The sequence below is a fragment of the Sinohyriopsis cumingii genome, chromosome 14 (genome assembly GCF_028554795.1).
Source record: "Sinohyriopsis cumingii isolate HCF-2022 chromosome 14, ASM2855479v2, whole genome shotgun sequence".
In the NCBI taxonomy this organism is placed as follows: domain Eukaryota; kingdom Metazoa; phylum Mollusca; class Bivalvia; order Unionida; family Unionidae; genus Sinohyriopsis; species Sinohyriopsis cumingii.
In genome coordinates, this window is record NC_142974.1 from 33,746,896 (window position 1) to 33,768,052 (window position 21,157).

At 33.5% G+C, this 21,157-nt stretch overlaps 1 protein-coding gene across 2 annotated transcripts in view; it reads left to right on the top strand.

Annotated features, from left to right (window-relative positions):
* Window positions 1-21,157, top strand: part of LOC149783541 (E3 ubiquitin-protein ligase RNF19A-like) — a 56,055-nt gene that overhangs the window by 23,820 nt on the left and 11,078 nt on the right. Inside the window, exons 4-9 of one of the 2 annotated variants that reach the window (XM_089931802.1) lie at window positions 2,453-2,597; window positions 4,822-4,984; window positions 7,002-7,110; window positions 13,092-13,250; window positions 16,649-16,895; window positions 19,731-19,907. In XM_089931802.1, the coding sequence (XP_089787928.1) occupies window positions 2,453-2,597; window positions 4,822-4,984; window positions 7,002-7,110; window positions 13,092-13,250; window positions 16,649-16,895; window positions 19,731-19,907 (1,000 nt within the window). The remainder of the gene's footprint in view (window positions 1-2,452; window positions 2,598-4,821; window positions 4,985-7,001; window positions 7,111-13,091; window positions 13,251-16,648; window positions 16,896-19,730; window positions 19,908-21,157) is intronic. The other variant, XM_089931803.1, reaches the window with a different exon arrangement.

Here is a 21,157-nt window from a genome sequence, read left to right on the forward strand (position 1 = left end):
TAGCTGTCAAAAATCTTACATTGCAACTCATCCTACAAACACAAAGCTTAAATGCTTTCTTTGTCAGATGCATTGTTTTAAAATGGACATTCATTGCCATCTTGTAGTTTTTATTACATTAGTGACCTTGGCCATGAATAACATAAACGCAGACATAGAAAATCCATCAGATTTATTACATTAGTGACCTTGGCCATGGATAACATAAACACAGACACATAGAAAACCCATCAGATTTATTACATTAGTGACCTTGGTCATGGATAACATAAACACAGACATAGAAAACCCATCAGATTTATTACAATAGTGACCTTGGCCATGGATAACAAAAACACAGACATAGAAAACCCATCAGATTTATTACATTAGTGACCTTGGCCATGAATAACAAAAACACAGACATAGAAAACCCATCAGATTTATTACATTAGTGACCTTGGTCATGGATAACATAAACACACACATAGAAAACCCATCAGATTTATTACATTAGTGACCTTGGCCATGTATAACATAAACACACACATAGAAAACCGATCAGATTTATTACATTAGTGACCTTGGTCATGGATAACATAAACACACACATAGAAAACCCATCAGATTTATTACATTAGTGACCTTGGCCATGTATAACATAAACACAGACACATAGAAAACCCATTAGATTTATTACATTAGTGACCTTGGTCATGGATAACATAAACGCAGACATAGAAAACCCATCAGATTTATTGAAGTGCTGCAGGTCCACCATAAAATAATGGCTCCTTTTATACTAAAAGCTAAAAACCATTTAAACAACACATTTTCAAAAAACAGCTCAACAGAATCTGTTTTGGTGTGGAAGAAAACATAATGGCATCAATGTTTCTGATCCATTCATAGAAGAACTGCCCTTACTAAATTTGAAAATTGTCAGCTTTTTTACATACAATATACACACAGACACACACACACACACATGACAGGTCTTCTGATGCTTTATTCTAGAAATTTCGGGAGAATTGCTCTGCACCTTAAATGTCATCAAAAATCTTTCAGATGAAAATTATTATTGGTCTCACTGGAGATTTACAATGGTAGCCAAGTACTAAATTGAGTCAAGAAAAGAAGATGGCTTACCTATCATAACAAATTACAAGGAATTACAAATTTGTTTCCAAGATGTGTTGCTTTCAGTGTGACTTCACAGCATGCTGCATTCAATCCAGTTTGTACTGGATCACACCATTATGTTGATCCAAAAATGTCCACATAATTTATCATTGATTTTGCAATTTGTACTTCTCAGGGCGTGAATAATGACCTTCAAAAGGAATATAGGTGTACGAGGATCCCAATAAAGTGAATGCTTGCTATTTAAAGCTATCAAGGTTTTCGATAGATGTGTACCCTCGGGTTTTGTCATAATGTGTCAGATTTAAATATGAACCATTTTTGGCACAGAAATTTTGAATTGTGCGTGTTGCTGATGTACATGTATTTGGGCTGCAGTATCGGTCTTAATTACTCTTGATTCACCTCTTGCTTTGTTTCTTAGAGTACACTCGCCATAACAAATGTACTGTATTAGGTACTGATTGAGATCAGCTTGACAACCTTGACAGCCAGTAATATTGCACCAGTGGAAGATACACATGAACAGGGCCTAGCTAACAGTTCACGGAAGTCAGGCTTAGGTGCAACTGATTTAGGTTGGATTGTTTTGATTGGATTGTTTTGAAGTTACGTTTGAAGTTTATGATGGTGGAAGAGGAAACAATTATGACATTAATGGACTGTTTTTTTGATCAAATATCAGCATTGATATGTTTGGACATTAAATTATAATCAACTGGTCAGAACTGGAGCATATGGCTGATTGTTTTATTTGCAATTTGCTTCATTTGGCAGAATATTTAAAAATTCAGAATCATTTATGACTTCCTTAGATTCATACCCTGGGTATGTGTAATCAGATTCTAAAGAATGACACTTATTACTGAAAGAGTCCATTCTGAATGCCTGTATGACCTCTATGAATTCTGCTATACATGTTACATGTCATTTGAAGATGCATATATCGACAAATTACTGACCTGTACTTCTTGAGTTATTTTCCCCTTTTTATCTCTTACAGCTGCATGCAATGTAAAACTGCATGAGAATACAACTTGTCTTGCATTTTTTAATGGATTGTTGGTACATGTTAAACTTGTGATATAAAGGTGTGCATATTGACAAACCTTTGTGATTTTTGTAAGAGTTGTTGCCCTTGTTGATTTATGGCTGGGTGCAATAGATGACAGTTTTATGAATGCAACTTCTTGCATTTATTAGTGGATTGCTGTAAAACTTAGGAATGTATTATATTCATGATTTGAATGATATGCATATTGACCTAAATTAAAGGCAGGCTGAACAAACTGTGAGTCTCTTGTTTGAAGTTAGTTTAATATCTTTGTAGGAGATGATATCAAGCCATGTCCACGATGTGGAGCATTCATCATGAAAATGAATGATGGTTCCTGTAACCACATGACATGCCCTGTGTGTGGTGCTGAGTTTTGCTGGCTTTGCATGAAAGAAATCTCTGACCTGCACTATCTCAGGTATGGTAGTTGCTATTGTAACATTGATATTTCCGTTTTTAATTGTATAGCCCATATTATTCAGTGGCACATAGTGTCACTTCACTGATAGCAGAGGCTTGTCAAGATTTTGTTATAAACACAATTTTGCATATATTTTCTAAACCCCATGATCGATTTCCATCATTCTTTGTTGAAATAACAAGGACATTTCTTTTCTGCAGTATGCTCACTAGTCCCTTTTACCTTGTGGTCAAGGTCACATTTCGTGGAATATTTGCAGTGCGGTTTTGATTAAAGTTTTATTTGTTTATATTTTTGTAATTGCTTGATAGATTCTTGTCGTACTTGGCATGAATTGTTATGCAACAAAGACAGTTCATTCTACAATGTGTTCACTTGCCTCTTTTACCTTGTGGTCAAGTTCAGTCATGGAAAATTTTCATTAATGTTTTGGTTAAAGTTATTGATTAAGCACCAGTTAACTGAAATCCTTTAATGCATTTTCTTTATGCTTGGAATGAATCATTATGAAGCTAAGACAGTTCATTCTGTGACATGCATGCCTGCTATTTCACCTTGTTGTCAGGGTCACAGAAGGCCCCCTGGTGGCTGAGTGGTCTCACCTTTACAGATCACTCAGATCTGAACACTGTTACATGTGGGTTTAAGTTTTGGCTCAACCAACTTAGATATGTGAGAAAACATGCTAATAGCTTCCCATTTCGTACCAGGTTCTTCCTCCACCAAACATATTGACATAAGAAATTCATGTCAAGCTCTTGGTAAACCATTATTAATTTTCTTCTATTTCATAAACTTCCTTTGGGAATTTCTTCATATTTGGGATAAATCAATTAGGAAGCTGAGACAATTCATTCTGTTTGATGCACTGTTGATGCTGTGGCCACTGATTATTTTATTCAGGGTTTGTCAGAAGTTATTGCATTTGCTTATAATTCCTAAATCCCTTTGATGAATTTTCTTCATACTTGGGATGAATCATTAAGAAGCTAAGACATTTAATTTTATGATGTGCATACCTTGCCCATTTGACCTTGCAGTCTATTTCACAGTATAAGAAATGTGTGCTAATGTCTAGGTAAAACATTTTTAATTTACATATCATTCTTCAGATATATTTTCATACTTTGGATGAATCATTATGAAGACAATGCAATATTTTTACATACTTGCTTGCCAATTTGACGATGGAAACAACGGCACAGTCATAAAAGATTTCATGAGGGTTTTGGTTTGAAGTTATTGCATTCTGTGACATGCGTGCTCAACCCTTTGATCATGTAGTCAATGTTACATGTTTTACAGTAGTGCTTTTTTCATTGACTAGCCTTGCAGGCTGTTGCCTTCTTGTTGTTGAAAAGGCTGTAAATGGTAAGACATTATCAAAGGGATTTCTCTCAGTTTGTAATTTTGTTAACCAAGGGCTTCAGATTACAGAAATTACTTATCTAAGAAACCACTTTAGTGTATACTCATGCTGTTAGACAATAGATCTTAAAATATCAGATATTTATACAGACTTAAGTTGGGTGTATTACCATTGTCCATTTATCCATACACGTGATATTCTGCCCCTTAACATAATTTTATAATTGTGGAAGAGATTTTCATGACTTGGTAATGTGTTGTGTACTATAGCTAGGCTCCCTCCATCAAGGTCACAGAAAGGGAAAATGTAATTCTGTACATTCTTCCTTTGTCAAGTGTATCACATTAAACCACTTAAGATATTTTAATGAAAATGTTCCCAGTTGTATATCATGACTAGACCATGTGTTATAACTATCGCTATTCTCACTTCCTTAAGGTCAAAATCACAGCAAGAGAAATTTTCATTCATGACTTGTATTCTTGTCAGGAGTACAACTTTACAGTCATTTAGATCTTTTCATAAAATTTGAACTAGCTAAATGTTATCATCAGCCAATTCCCCAGCAAGGTTAAGGTCACAAAAAATTGCTGTGGCATCAGGAACTTTACATATTGGACAAATTAGACTGATCTGTCATATATACAGATGAAGGTAGAAGAACTGGGAAACCATGAAACAGTTCTATTTGTAACATAAGCAATCAACAGTATTGGAAGAAATTTAAACAAAAAGCATCCATATTTCTTAGCCAACTACTCTTGGATTTGGCTGTTTAGCAGATGATGGAGCCAAGTGAGAGATCTTTGGCCCACTTTAGACCAATTGTTATAACTGATTTTCTTTTTTCAGCCCCTCTGGATGCACATTTTGGGGTAAGAAGCCATGGAGTAGGAAGAAGAAGATCCTGTGGCAGTTAGGAACCCTTGTTGGGGCCCCTGTAGGGATCACACTGATGGCAGGGATTGCTGTGCCTGCCATGATCATAGGCATCCCAGTCTGGGTTGGTAGGAAGGTGCGTTATAAAGAATCACCAAGACTTTAAGGTTGTCTTAAAAGTATCATGTGTGATCATTGTCTCAGTTTTATAATTATGGGAAACATTAGGCACACTTTCAACTTTCAAGGCAGGAATGGTTGCAGCATTGCTTTGAAGGAAATATTCATTTTAACCTCATATGACAAAGTGTTTCTTGTATTATCCAACAATTTCTCATATAAGGCCCTGGTTTTACTAAAATTCTCAACATTTCTCCTCAACATAAGATTTGACAGTATCTTGCTTACGATATTCTCAATAATATTAATATTTTTGTCGAAGATAGAGATCATGGAAAGGATGTTAATCTTTTTAGTTTTTAAATTTAACACTTTTTTAAAGATTAAAAGGTTTTTCTAATCTTAAAAAAAGTTAAAGAATTCCTCAGATTTGTTGAAATTGTCAGATTTCCTCAGATATGATAAGACTTCCATATGGAAATTTCAATCTTTTATGGCTGTATTTTAGCCTCAGATCTCAGTTGTATGTTCTGTGATAAAATCATTGTTACTAACCAGGCAATAAGAAAGGTATTCAGAAAACTTGAAGTAAATTTGATATGTTTAGTGAAACTGGGGTCAGGCCCTGCTTTCATAAAAAGTTTCAACTTTTAATAAACCTAAGCTTAAACTTTACATGCTGTTTTGTTCGTAAACTACTGTAGAATAATTGCATTAAATCAATGTTTTCAAACATGTTTTTTTTGTGTGTGTGTGGACATAACACTGAAATTCCATTACTAAATTTTGCAGAGGGTCATAATTTTGGGTTGAGTTTGTACCCAGGTTGATAAAGTTTTATGAAAGCTTGGCCTGTAGAGATTGTGTGTTTTACAAATAATAAACACTGCTCTTTTCGTAATTTGTCAAAACTGCAAGATTTAGATCTGGTATCTTACAATTACAAGTGATTGTAAAGCATAGAGTGTGTGATGGTTCTCAACTATCCAATGATAAGCTGGCTACAGGCATATAGTTTTCACTTTGTAGACAAAATATGTATTCTTTAAAAGCTGTGTTTGTACAACCTTGAAAAAAAAAGATCATTGAATTTTATGAGTTGCCTTGAAAAGTCCTTGAATTTATTTAAAATGTCATTAAATATTAATTAATCTTACAGAATATAAAACATTAAAACGGAACAAAATGCGTCTCTTTTTTCAACTACAAATTTCTGTTATAGATGTATTTTCCAAACATAATGAATAAAAAAAATTAACATTGTATAAAATTGTATGAAATAAATGTCACATGACATAGGTAGTTTATTAGATAGAGTAGCACCTTTTGCCCTAGTGGCATGCTAATTTGTTGGGTTTTTTTTGCTTTCACTTTTGTACCCATTAATGCAGTGATAAAGCAACATATAAGAAATTTCAATCTGTTAATAAAAATATTCATTGAAAATGTTTAGAATTCCTTGAAATCTCCAGCGAAAGTAATTAAAGAACAACTCTTTAGGGCTATATGAACTATAGTAAGTCTTTTATATTGATTGAAGCATAAACAAGACAAAAGCATCATTATTCTGATGTCATGTGTCTGGCATTTTGTAGGCATCAGCTGCATGTATAGCACATGACATAAAGCATCATTATTATTATGTCATGTTTCTGACTTTTTGTACACATCAGCTGATGCTGCATGTTTTTTATCTGGCTTCTGCAGCTCTTGCATGTATAGTACATGTCATAAAGCTTCATGAAGCACTGAGCAGGAAGAGTGCATTTCATTGTCAGGGCTGTTCCATTAAAACATATGTGGGACCCATTGAAGGCACTTTTAAAGTGGGGTGCTCACCCATAGATGCAGATTAGAAATTTCTTATAATTTTAATATGAACTCTGTGAAATCAAAGTACCCTGTCATATATTTTTTTTAAACTGCCTTCATTGGGTAGCAAGTATGTTTAATTGGAACAGCCCTCACCAAAATAGGTAACAACAACATAATTGTAGTAGCCTCAAACTTATTTAATTTTGTTTCCATTGTAGTTACATTCCCGCTATGAGACAGCATCCAAGCACAAGCGTAATCTGGCCATCACTGGAGGTGTGGTTGCCTCAATCCTTGTATCACCAATAGTAGCTGGACTTGCAGTGGGTGAGTAACTAATGTGGATCTAGGTAGAGTATGGTTTCACAGTGCCTAGCATGTTTATGGACATGGCTTTATTTACCACTTGCAGTATATATTGTCTGTGTAAGGATGGTGTTCTTTTATTCCCCCACTATGATAGCAGAAGGAGGGGTAGCATATTGTTTTGCTGCTATACATCTATACATACATCACAAATCCATCTTGTGGAGTAGCATTAAAAGTATTAACTTAGAACTGTGAAATTTCACGTTATCTTAGTCAAAAATAAAAAAGAAATGATTATATTACAGGCTATTATATCAAAATCTTTAGCTTTGAACTTTTTAGACTTTTCTTAACAAAACCGTGTTTACATGATTTAGGAAAAACCTGTTGATATCACAAGTGTTTTTTTTAATATTATATTACCAGACCACAACACCAAGTGAGTTTACGTTATGCTTCATTGTCCTTCATGTGTCGTACACTCACAGTTGCTATTTACAATTTCTGAAAACAACAGTACTGTACAGAATATGACCAGATTTTGAATAGAAATCATCTTAGCGTGATGTTCTAAGATTTTTTCAGATGATGCTGATCTGCAATTGCCGTCATTACTAAAAATATAAAAATGTGTATTAAAAAAACCAAAAAAACTTCACAGATAGAACTAATTAGTATTTGACCATATTTTGACACTGTATCCTAGCATGGTTTTCCAAATATGACTGATGTTAGTTAAGATAGAATAGTCCCTAAAAGGCTTATTCTTAAAATCCCCTCCGCAGAAATCCGACCAACTTTGATAGCACTTGGGCCAAGTGAGTTTTCATTTGAATAATTTATCTATTGACCATTCACAGTTGCTATTAACAACTGCGCATATACCATTTAATAGAATTAGACATAATGTCAGACCTGCCCAACCCTTACAATTTTCCGTAAGTCTTAAGAAAATGATCCTTAAAATACTGACTTACAGATTAAAAGAAAAAAACTATGGAAATATGATTGTTGAAGTAAACTCCAGATACATGTAATTGGATCTTCCATGTTTGTTTTGGATCCAGGTTTCATATTAGCTTTGGTGGAATTAGTCAATGAACCAGACTGACTCTACTGTACTGCTTAAATGCTTCAAACTGAACATTTTGCATATGAAGCATCTTCAGGGTCAAACTGTTGATTATAAAAATAAAAAAAATGGCATCCAGCTACTGACACATGTTAAAGACAAAAGGAAAAAAATAAGTCTCTTAAAAAGTTTTAATAATCAGTACAAAAGAATAAAAAGAAATTTTCAGACCATTCTGAATAAAAGCAGAAAGGGACACAATTACGTTTATTGGACATCACGGCTTGATTTTAGTATGTCACATGGCAGGAGATACGATTGCCTTCGTAATGTGAAATGAAGAAAACACTTTCATCAAGTTGAATGATAGCAACAAGCAATTAAGCTACATGGGGTTCGGAACTGAAGTTTGTGCAACTTTATTAGAGGTAAATAAGGAGTATGTGCACTTTATAAACTTTTCAGATTAAAATAATGTTAATTACCATTCATACATCAGTTTGGAAAACCAAACATCTTAAATACAGGTTTTCCATCTTGAAAAATATCAGTACATATTTTGTAACACCATACTGAAAACTGGTCAAACCTGCAGAGAAAAATAAACTGCCTTACTGAGACAGTCTTGTTAGAGGTGACAGATCTGGAAATTTGAGCATTCTGGAATGAAGTTTTTTCATGTTTGTTCAGATGGTACCAATTCACCATAAGAATTTGCCACTATTGCTTAAAATTTAAAAACCTTGAAATGATTTCAAATATGGCTTCCATTACTACTTACAATAGTAAAAGGTAGAAAAAATATAATGGACTTCTGAGCAAAGACTCGTCAACAGAATTTGACAGAATGCATCTTAGCATTAAGGGCCATTAGATTTAGAAATATGATCACAAGCCACAATCAATTATGGTATTATGGTTGCTGTTAATAATTTTTTTAGCCTACTTATAAAATGCTCTGCAGAAATTTGTACAGAAAGTATTCTGGTAAGAAGGATGTTCAGATGGATATGAATGCAGAGTCTATTCTAGGATGTGTGAATTCGCACAGATTTGTTTAAGCCAAAAAATCAAATGAATGCTTGAAAATTGTACTGCATTATATTTTCAAGCTCAGTCTTAATCAGATTCTTCCTATATTCAAAGAAGTGCCTCTTGTTAAGTTTTAGAACAGACTTTTCACATCAGCATATACTATGGCTACTATTGTTATAAATCCTTTGAAAAACTTCTTTTCAAAAACTACTCAAATTTTACAGAAAGCATTCTGTAATTAAGGGCTTTTAAGATTATACAAATGACACCTATCAGCCATGGTAGTTACTAGCAGTAGCAGCGTTATATAGAACACATGAACATTTTCTAAGAATGATCATCTGGTCCAAACATTGCAGACGGCTTGCCTTTGAGGTATTAAAAAAAATCTAGTGATTTCAGGGTCAGTGTCAAGGTCACTCTGAAAGGATAAAAATGGTTTCAGGCTTGAACTTGGGATCTTGTAGAAACCTTTTGCTATTGGGGTAAAAGATTCGGTGTCATGGTCACTGTTACTGAATGTGAAAAATAGTTCATCAACAATAATATTAGTTATGCATCACATACCTGGACCAAACATTAAAGGTGACTTTGCCATTAGGTATAAAATAAGCTTATTGATTTTAGGGCCAGTGTAAAGGTCACTGACTGAAAGAACATAAATCCAGTGTTCCCACGCTGCCGAGAAATAATGTAAAGTCAGGAGAAATTATCATTTTTTTCCGACCGTGAAAAGTCCTTGAATTCAGCAAATATTGATGAAAGTCTGGAAAACCTGGGAATTTTCCACCAGCACGTGACAGCCGAAACAATCACGTAATTGAGTCAAAATTAATCTGATCCTGAGTTAAATTTATCGAGTTCTGACCACAATATTCAGAGGGTGCGGTATGGATCTTTTGGGTGCTCACACTAAACATATATGCTAAGTAAATCCAAATGCTCAGTGGATTAGATTCATCTAGTAGACTTTTATTTTCAAAGTCAGCTCGATATCTGTATCATTTCTTATATGGAAGGTATGAAAACCAGTCTAGCATCACAAGAGGCCAACATGGTGGTGGCAAAGCATAGCTGTTTACCAGTTCACCTAGCAAACTTTAAACGTTGTTAAATCGAGTGATACATGCGTGAAATCGATATGAGAATTATCCGTTTTCTCAGAAATTGTGACTATTATAATCGTTATGACTTGAATCTGCTGAAGGACAAGATAAAACTATGGCGTTGATGAACTGTGACCTGGTACTCGTGATTTGCATTGCTAGTTGCATGAGTATACAAATCTAACAACTCACATTTTCAAATGTTGTAGAGAAATTTTTAAAAAATAAATATTACATGAAAGTGGTATACTGGTTGTAATAAAAATACAAAAATGAAAGAACACAAAATTTTCCATATTTATATATTCCAAGAACAACTTCTGGAGTTTTGTTGTATCACGTGACTACCACGTTGACATGTGCTCTCTGCTTGATAAATCACACTGGCCAGATTGCTGATTTTTACAAAAAGTATCAGACTGTCATTTGATATAATTGAATTTCTGTAAAACAACATTAAAAAGAGTGTTGTTGATATAACATGACTATTGGACTTCCGATGTCGTTTGAGATTTGTGAAGTTATGTGACTAGTAATGCAAATGGCGAGTACAGGGTCAGGTTTTATCTATGCCGTAGTTTTGTCTAATTTGTCAGCGGATTAAAGACATAAGGATTATAATACTTGCCATTTCTGAGAAAATAAAGAATTTTCCTATTGATTTCATACAGGTATAAGTCTATATACATGTAACATACATTTAAGTTTTGTAGGCTCGCTGGTAAGCGACTACCATATGTCGCTACCGCACTGCGGCAGCAAATTGCAATGACCCCACACCCAAATGTCCAAATATGAAAATGGGGTGGGAATATTAGATAACGGACTGCTATTTGTTTCAAGCCAAATTTGTAGTCCAAATTGTTGAATCTCAGAGCTGAAATGAGAAATTGTCATCCCTTGTATTATAAGAAAGAAGTTTATTGATTTGGAACTCGGAGATCAAGGTCAATGTAACTGAAAGAAAAAAATTGTTTTTGCATAATAAGTTTAGTCCTAGAAAATGTACATTTACTAATGTTTGTGGAAGGTTTGCACTTAAAGTATGGAAGACACATTTTGATCTGGGAATCAAAAGGTAAAATTCATGGTCATTTTAGCTTAAAGAAAAATCTGTTTTGTGGAGAAATGTTATTTCTAGAACAAGTTCCTTGAACAAACCTTTTGGATGGCTTGTAGCTAGGATAATAAAGAAACCTATTTATTCTGAGTATAAAGGCCAGACATCACAGTTGTAGTACATCAAAAATATCAAATTGGTTTCATCAAAGTAATTTCAGTTTCAGACTGGTCCAGGTTATTGAGACCCTACATAGAGAAGTATCATATATCATGCGTAGAATGTCATTCACAATATCTTGTTTACACATTTTTTTATAAATTTTTTGGATTATTTTTTCACAAAAATCTTGTTAGCTTGTTTAAGCACATGAGGTAGACACTTGAAATTTTGTTTGTGTGTGTTTGCTTGCAAATGTAAATGACCTGTTCAGATTATTCATTACGTTATAGCAATTTATAACATTTTTGTAAAATTCAGAATTTTCGGGAATTTTACATTTTTATGTCCGCAGTAGGGCGTATGTTTATAAATACATGTTCTTTAGTACCATCCTACTCTCTAGGGTCACCTCTCCAGTCCGTGTAATGGGAGTAATAATTTACGTATAATTAACGTAAAAAAGAATTTGAAATAATTTTGATTAGGTCATTTTTATATTAAAAATATGTCTGTTCTGGTTACATTGAAAAACAACTGGGGCAGGTAATGGTTCATACTTTTTGGGAGGGTCATGATTTAAATTAAACATAGACTAGAAAATAGTGTCATTTGCATCATGAATTTAATTTTGATTGTAGTTGTATCCATTTGCTAATTGTTTTCTTCTGAAATTTTGTTTTATTTTTTTCCAATTTTTTTTCTTTCAAATTAGGGTTGGCAGTTCAAGAAAGGGTTAGTCAAGTAACCAGAACAATGCATACTATTTTGTTTGTCCTTAGGTAATCATCCTAATAGTCAACAAATTATCTGTCAGTACATTTGGAAAAGATGGCATTCAAGCTGCATCAAAAGTCCAAGTATTAAATTTACCTTTATACTACTTTCTTGCAGATACGTTTCACCCCCGACACATAGAAATTACTGTATCATTTTATTGGCTTATTGTATATTATTTGCACAATATGTGAAGTAAAAACTTGTATAAAGCAAGCTGCAGGATATCAAACCAATCATTGGAGAGTGGCTTCCTTTACGTTGAAAAGACAGCAGGGATGAGTTACTATCTCATGCATATAAGATAGAAATACCTGTATGCTTCTTGAAGGTTAAGCCTTGAGAAGAATGTACATCTTGTCATTTTCCACTGACAATGAAACATTCTTTTAATTGCATTGAGTTTCATATAGTGGAATGTGTTGATTTTCCGATATTCTTGGAATCTTTTGTTCATTATGTTAAAAGGCTGTGTTTGCATTGTTGAAAGTCATGCATCCCTAACATTAGTTGTTGTATTCAACTGCAGCATTGTGATAATATTGCAGTATATTTCAAGTTTGTACCTTGCAAGGTTTTCTTGTCTTACCATTGTTAAACGTTAACTATTACATCCTAAAACTTCTCATAGTCCCAATGCCATGTTCCACTGATACCATCTTTGTATCTAGTATTAGAATTTTTTTGTTCAGAATTTTTTTAAACAAGACAGCCATGTTTCTCTAATAGTTTTCTAGCATTAGATATATAAATTTATGTTCTAAAACCATAAGTATTTGTTAATCTACAGGTATTGGAGTACCAATTCTTCTTGGATATGTATATGGAGTGGTGCCCATTTCTCTGTGCCGTAGTGGAGGCTGTGGAGTGACCACCAATAAGAGTGGTGGGGTCAGGTTTGAATTTGATGAGGAAAATGACAATGGCAATCCTTCCAGTGCGTATGCAGGTATTCAGGATTTTTCATTTGTCCCAGAAATTTAAGAATAATTAAAAACTCACCTACACATGCATTTTTACTGCACATGAAGAATGAAGTTGTTTACTTTATTCTGGCATGGGGATTTTTCTGCATCAGTTTTTTATTTAAAGGTCTTGTCAAAAGCAGTACCTGAAAGAGTTATTTCCCTTTCATTCAGTTAGTATAGTACAAGTACATTTCTTTGTATGAGCCTATGACTAAGAATTTTTTTTAAGTTTCACACAAATGTTAAAATTGAAGGAGGACATATGGCTATCATATAGTTGGTACACTTGCCATACAGTGTTAGCAGCTGAGAATATTTTGAATATTTTGAGCTGTCAGCACATTAACATATCACTTTCTGAGAGTCAGACTGGCCCAAAAAAACCCAAGAAATCTTTGCCATTTTCTCAGTATTCATTGGCTGTGATTATGGAAATTTTCCTTGCTCCACCTTCAGGATCCTCTCTTCTTAAACTGTTGCTATTGACAGTATGGCAGTCATCTTTATAACAGGTAGCGTAATGGACAGTGAGGGGAAAAAACCCAGGCAGCTGTAACACGAATGCACAATTTTTGGTTCAGTATTTTTGCTCTGAAGTTGTATATCTGGCAGAATGGGCCAGGATAAACCATTATGCATGGCAAAAGGACCACAAGGCCAGAACAGCTTAGAATATCTGTATTAAAAGAATAGCTTCCATACACATCAGTCTAAAAAAGAGCACCAGCTGTTGTACTATATACCATAGCTGCCAAGTGTCCCGTTTTTTTCCATATTTGTCCCGTATTTTGGACCTGAATATGGGTGTAGGTTTTTTTGACAAAAAATACGTTTTTTAATTTTAAAAGATAATAAAAAATTTCCATGTAATTTTCAGTTTAGAATGGGCACTCATTTCCATTCTGATAGAAATGTATCACATGTATATAGGAATACAGTTCTACAATATGATTGGTTCATTCGAAATCAAGGCTACCATCCCTGTCTTTATCCACCATATTGGATTTTGGAAACAGTTACCGCTGTCTTCGTCATATTCAGCTTCTAGTCATGTTGAATAGGAAAGCAGAATATTCAGAATTTTCTCCAGGAAAGACGAGAAAACAGAACTGGAAGGACAATTGTGCCTTCTTGCTTAGATTTGTGAAACCATCTAGTAAAGGAGAAACTCTACGTTTTGCAAATTGTGTAATGGTGTAATGTGATTTTGCTATTGGGTATTTAGGTTCCAGTGAAATACAAAAGAACGAAAAAGCTAGTAAACATTAGCTTGCTGCTTCATCATAATCAACTCATCCTGAATTTAAGATGTATGTAAATACCAGAGAGAACCTTGATGTAATTCAGTCGTTATTCGGTTTATTAAATTTCTTTTAGATATGAACCTTCCTCTTTCAGTTACTAGTGTTGCTGGCAATTTATCTCGCACACGTTTTCCAGACAGTAAAATCGCAAAGAATTACTCATATGCTAGAATGAAAACAGTTCAGTAAGAAAATAACAGAAATGAGATCATCAGTGAAAGTTGCTACATTTGAACTGATAATGATTGGAAAAAAGATAAGGTGTAGAAAAGGCTTTTTTAAACAGCCTGTGTCCGAGTGTGTTGCACTCTTTCATCTTCTGATTGGGTAACTGAATGGGACATGGTACCTGTCCAGAAGGTACAAGTGTACAACACAGGCAAGAAAACATTAAATAATAATGTAAAACACTGTTCTACTTTACTGATGGTTGTATATGTTGTAAATAGTTACATATGCATAAAAATTAAAAAAAATCAGTATTTGTTCCATAAAATCAGTATTTTTGTCACAAGCAGTCAGTATTTTTGTATTCAGGGGTTGGCAGCTATGTATATACAAGTGTAGCATTTTTTTATTTATATTATAATGTTAAAAGGGACATGAAAGTTTAATAATTTTCACTCAGAATCAAAACAATTTGCATTATTTTTATTTTATCATTTTAACAGTTTATAAAAAGGAAGAAAATATTAGATTTAAACTATCATTCATATATATATATATATATATATATATATATATATATATATATATATATATAGTTAGTTAGTTAGTTGAGTATATAAAGTTGAGGGAGGTGTAATTTTCATGGCATAATGATAATAATTATGAACTGGCAAATGATTTGAATGAGAAAGTTAAATTGGATATATTAATGATGATTTAGAATGGTTATGAAGAAAGATTGTTTGGAAAATTTCACCAAAGACGAGTGTGTTTAACACATGAATAAATGCTAAAACATCGATGTAGAACATTGTATTTAGCCTTAAGTCATAGCAACTACATTGTGGACATTTTCTGATCTATATGGCATTAAACTACTGGTATCATTAAATTAATAATTCTTATTTGGTATCATTAAATTAATTATTCATAATTGTATCATTAAATTAATCATATATGGTATCATTAAATTAGTTATTCATAATTGTATCATTAAATTAATCATATTTGGTATCATTAAATTAATTATTCATAATTGTATCATTAAATTAATCATATTTGGTATCATTAAATTAATTATTCATAATTGTATCATTAAATTAATCATATTTGGTATCATTAAATTAGTTATTCATAATTGTATCATTAAATTAATCATATTTGGTATCATTAAATTAATTATTCATAATTGTATCATTAAATTATTGTTCATATTTGTATCATTAAATTAATAATTCATACTTGGTATCATTAAATTAATAATTCATATTTGGTATCATTAAATTATTCATATTTGTATCATTAAATTAATAATTCATATTTTTATTGTTAAATTAATAATTCATATTTGGTATCATTAAATTAATAATTCATATAATGGTATCATTAAATTAATAATTCATATTTGTATCATTAAATTAATAATTCATATTTGGTGTTATTAAATTAATAATTCATATTTGGTATCATTAAATTAATCATATTCATATTTGTATTGTTAAATTAATAATTTATAATTTTTTCATTAAATTTATAATTCAAATTTGTGTCATTAAATTAATCGTATTTGGTATCATTAATCATATTTGGTATCATTAAATTAATTCATATTTGGTATCATTAAATGAATAACTCATATTTGGTGTTATTAAATTAATTCATATTTGGTGTCATTCAATTAATAATTCATATTTTATATCATTAAATTAATAAATAATAGTTGCATCATTAAATTAATGATTCATATTTGGCATAATTGAATTGATATTTTATATCACTAAATAAAGAATTAATATTTGGTGTCATTAAATAAAAAATTAGTATTTGGTATCATTTAATTAATGATTAATATTTGGGGACTCTTGTTGGGAAGATTTTTAAAACTAAATCATTCTGCTACATTTCAGTAGATAATCAAAGTGTAGGCACTGGACATCATGTTGCCAACCCTAGCATAGCTCCAAGTATCGGTGAGGCCTCTGTGGGGATGACTAATAGCATTTACAGTGCTAGTGGAAGCCATATGGACCGTATCGGCATTATTCGGGATGAGAGCGATCGAGATTCTGCCAGTAACAGGGCGATAGCTGGGGCCAGCCTCAATGGCAGTTTATGTGGTAGCACGTATGCTGCAGTTGTTAGCTATCAAACTAAGTAAGTTAAAATTGGCTCACTATTACAAAATAGATGATTTAATTTTAGAAATTATTATTGTTATAAGTGACCAGCCATTTCATTGTTTGGGGCAAGGTCTAGTTTTTCTTATGAACCAGAAAAGTTGTATTTCTGTTACCTTGAGAGAATTCTTTTCTTCACATTAATAGATATTATTTCCTTCTTCTACAAATTGGAGCAAGAATAATTTTTTTCAGCTATTTGAGGGCAAGGAATTATTTTTCCAAAATTCCTTGACCACCTTCTCCAAATCCGCATAGAAAATTAAATGGATTAGTCCCTAAGATGATGCGGCCAAGGAATACCAGGAAGATGAGTCATTAATTAATGTATTCTGTCGTATAGAGGAACATTTCCCTTAACTCTGGTTTAAGTTTGTGCACTGTGCATTGGAAATATTGAGGAAGTAAGAAAGATAAAACGTCAGAATCATCAATATATATGGGGATAAAATTGTATGGTTTTAAAGTAGAGGGATGTTAACATGGAGATCATATTTTGTGCGGTCATATTGTATACCATAATGACCTCGAACAATAATATCTTATTTTACCTTACCATCATTCCACACCTGCCAACCCTTATTATTTTGCCACAAGTCTTATGAAAATTGCCCTTAAAATACGGACTTGTTGCATACAAGCAAAAACTAAGGAAAATTGCAAAAAAATGCAGATAATTGGTTCATCCGTGTTTGATTTAGATCCATGTTTCAAATTAGAATTAGTGAAATTAGAGAACCAAACTAACTTTACAACAGCAACCCAGATGCTTTAAGCTGCACCTATTTGTTCATGCAAAGTGTCTGCGTGATCAAACTATTGATTATAGACTTTTTTTGAAAATGGCATCCAGAAAGCGATGCATGTTTAAGACAAAAAGGAAAATAAGCTTCAAGAAAAGTGTTAATAATCAACACAGAAGAATAAACAAGAATTATTCAGAGTGTTGTGAATGAAAGCTGGAAAGGACACAATTACGTTTATTGGACATCACGTACCAATTTGAGAATGTTTCATGGCGAGTCTGTTCTTGGTCCTGTTCTCTTCATTCTATACACTCAGCCGCTCTCAAGTGTCATAGATCATCATCCAGTGTCTCACCAATTGTACACTGATGATACACAAATATACAAATCTAGCCACCCAACTGAAGTTGATGCTACCATCCAAGGTGTAGAGAGGTGCATTTCTGATGTGAAATCATGGATGACATGTAACAAGCTGCAGATGAATGATGATAAAACTGAAGCCATTCTGATCACAACACAAAGACTTTCTCATTCACATCCTTTACCTCAAACAATAAATATCAGCAACACCAACATTAGATTCACACAGTCAGTATGAAATCTAGGTGTTACTTTTGACAGTACTCTCACATTGCACCAATATGTCATGAACATATGCAAGGCTGCATATCTTGAGCTGAGACATATCAGCTCCATTCGCAGATATCTTTCAGTTGATGCCACTAAAACACTTGTGTGTTCATTAGTACTTTCAAGACTGGACTATTGTAACTCAATTCTGTCTGGTTCATCTCAAAATCTACTCCAGAAACTTCAAAAAATTCAAAACACAGCTGCTCGGATCATCCTTAGAATACCACAATCAGAGCACACATCCCCTCCTGCTCTGTATTCACACTGGCTTACCATTCGATCCAGAATCAGACACAAAGTTTGTTCTCTTTGCTACATTTCACTGACAGACTCCATTCCGACATATGTATCCGACTTCACCCATGTGTACACACCAGCAAGATACTTACGCTCCTCTTCTGACAATCATATACTCAATATTCCCACTATGAAAACAAAATCATATGGACAACATTCTTTTGCATACCAGGACCCAGCAACATGAACGAATTGCCCACTGAACTTAGACACAAAAGATAGTGATCTCATTCAAGAGTGCTCTTAAAACTCGCCTATTTTGACTGCAAGAACAAACTTAAAGACCTAATAATGTTTCCTACCATAATGATTTTCAGCATGTTTTATGTTGTCTAATTTCATGGTGTTTGTTTTTTGTAATCATATCATTATATGATTTTTTTATGTTTTAGGTGTCTAATGTTGTAAAGCGCTTAGAGCTTCTAAAGACTAGATGCTTTACAAAGTCCTCGTTATTATTATTATTATTGTTATTGTTATTGTTGTTGTCATCATGTGAAATGGAAAAAGAATTTCCAAAAATTATGTCAAGTTGAGAGATAGCAACAAGCCATTGAGTTGCATAGGGTTTGGAACTAAAGTTTGTACAACTGTACTTGTGGTAAATAAAGGCTATGCATACTTTACAAACTTTTCAGTTGAGCATATAATATTTATCGTCGCTGCATCAAACTTTTCATTATGTTTTCCAGCTTTACAATAGCAGGTATTGATTTTTTGTTACACCGTACTGAGAACTGGTCAGTCTTATGGAAAAAGTCAACTGCCTTACTGAGACAGACTTGTCAGGGTTGGCAGGTCTGTTATTCAACAACACTTTTGATCATAGTAATCTTAATTTTGTGGGTTTTTGATTTTACAGTAATTCATGACTTTGCACCTCTGATACATTTAAAAGAGCTGTCTGCAAAGTAAGTATCAGCAATGAGAGACCGTACAATTCAGTTTCATTATCTTTATGAAATCTTTTGGGAAAAAAAACTAAAAGTGCATTTTAGGAGTTAAATCTGGATGTCAGTGGAATTAACATTTGACATGATTAATGAAAAGCAAAACAGCCTTGTACTGCATAGCCATGGATATCTTTTATGTTCCTAACAATAGTGGTTTATTCATGCTTTACATCACCACAGGCTGGAGGTCCGTGCTGATGTGTCAGCCACCACATCCTCCTCAAAGCGTGCCAGTTTCAGTAGTGAGTCGGCCAATTTCAGCATTGGGGAGAAATCCATTGGAGAAAAGTCAAACATTGTGCCAGTTGGAGATGATGCTAGTACCAAGGCTCTGGCAGGGTCTCTCTCGGGATGCCGGTTTGTTGCAAAATGATTTTTTGTGGGTTTTTTTGGTAATGGCAAGACGTGTGTCACTTTTCTGATAGCAAAAGCTTTATCATCAACAATGCCTACATACTCTGTTTATGTTTTTCCCTGTCAAGATTTCTTCTGCATCACTTTATTCACCTTCTTTACAATGATTTCAGATGAAAGAACCATGGTAGTTCAGTTTATTGCTCGTCAGACTTGTAATTGAAGGGTGATGGCTTCCATACCCACCCAACCTAGCCCAGGTAAACTTTCAAAATGTGTTTGGGAAAGGAACTTAACTCTCATTTGAAACCACAAATAACGTGTTAAAAGCGCTGTTAAGAGTGACTAAAACAAAACAAGAGTCACACTTGCATCAGCATAATGATGATGGTAAATGAGGTCATATACTGAACCTTTGTTATGACTGATAGTTTAATTCTTTTACAGTGAGTAGACAGCATGTCTATTTGGCTCCTTTTCTGTAACAGTGCTTGCATGTACTTAAAGTTGTACTAACCTCATTTTATTACTGCATATAAAACAAGGAGTAACCTTAAAAAAAAAGGGCTGCAGATGGCTGATTGGTCTAAGGCACTCACTGTTACAGATCACTGATGTGTCTCATGTCTCTTTGTATGAGTTTGAGTCTCAGCTTGACCAGCATAATGTGAGGAAGCTAGCCAGTAGCTTACTGTGGATTGATAGTTCTTCATGGGGTCTTTCCAGGTTCTTCTGCCACCAGATATACTGGCCATCACATTTAGCCTATCATTTGCTTTAAAAAATGGAATTAAACCCAACCACAAGTCCTTGCAAAATAATTTAAAACCCAGGATATTTTGTTGTGTATTCCTGCTCTCCATTGTTGGCAATCCACTCCTCTAAATGTCATCCTGCCTTTTTGTTACTACTGTTGTGTTGTCACACAGTGCCTTTTCCTTAAGGACTCATGGTACTAATTCAGTTCCCATATTAAACCTATGCAAACATCATGACATTAAAAATTTAATAACTTGAAGTTTCTGAGTGCTCATGATCAAACCTATATTTATCAGTATAAATAAAACCTGGCTTCTGTGCAGAGAAAAGGATATGAGCTGCAACATTTTCTGGACCTGCATGTACTTGAAACATGTGCCTTAAATTCTGGTCCAAAGAGTTGGGTACTAATTTCAGAAATGAGTGTTCCAAACTCAGCACTGTTAAAGGACTAAAATTCCATCAATAAAACAATGTCTCTGGGTTTTTTTCAG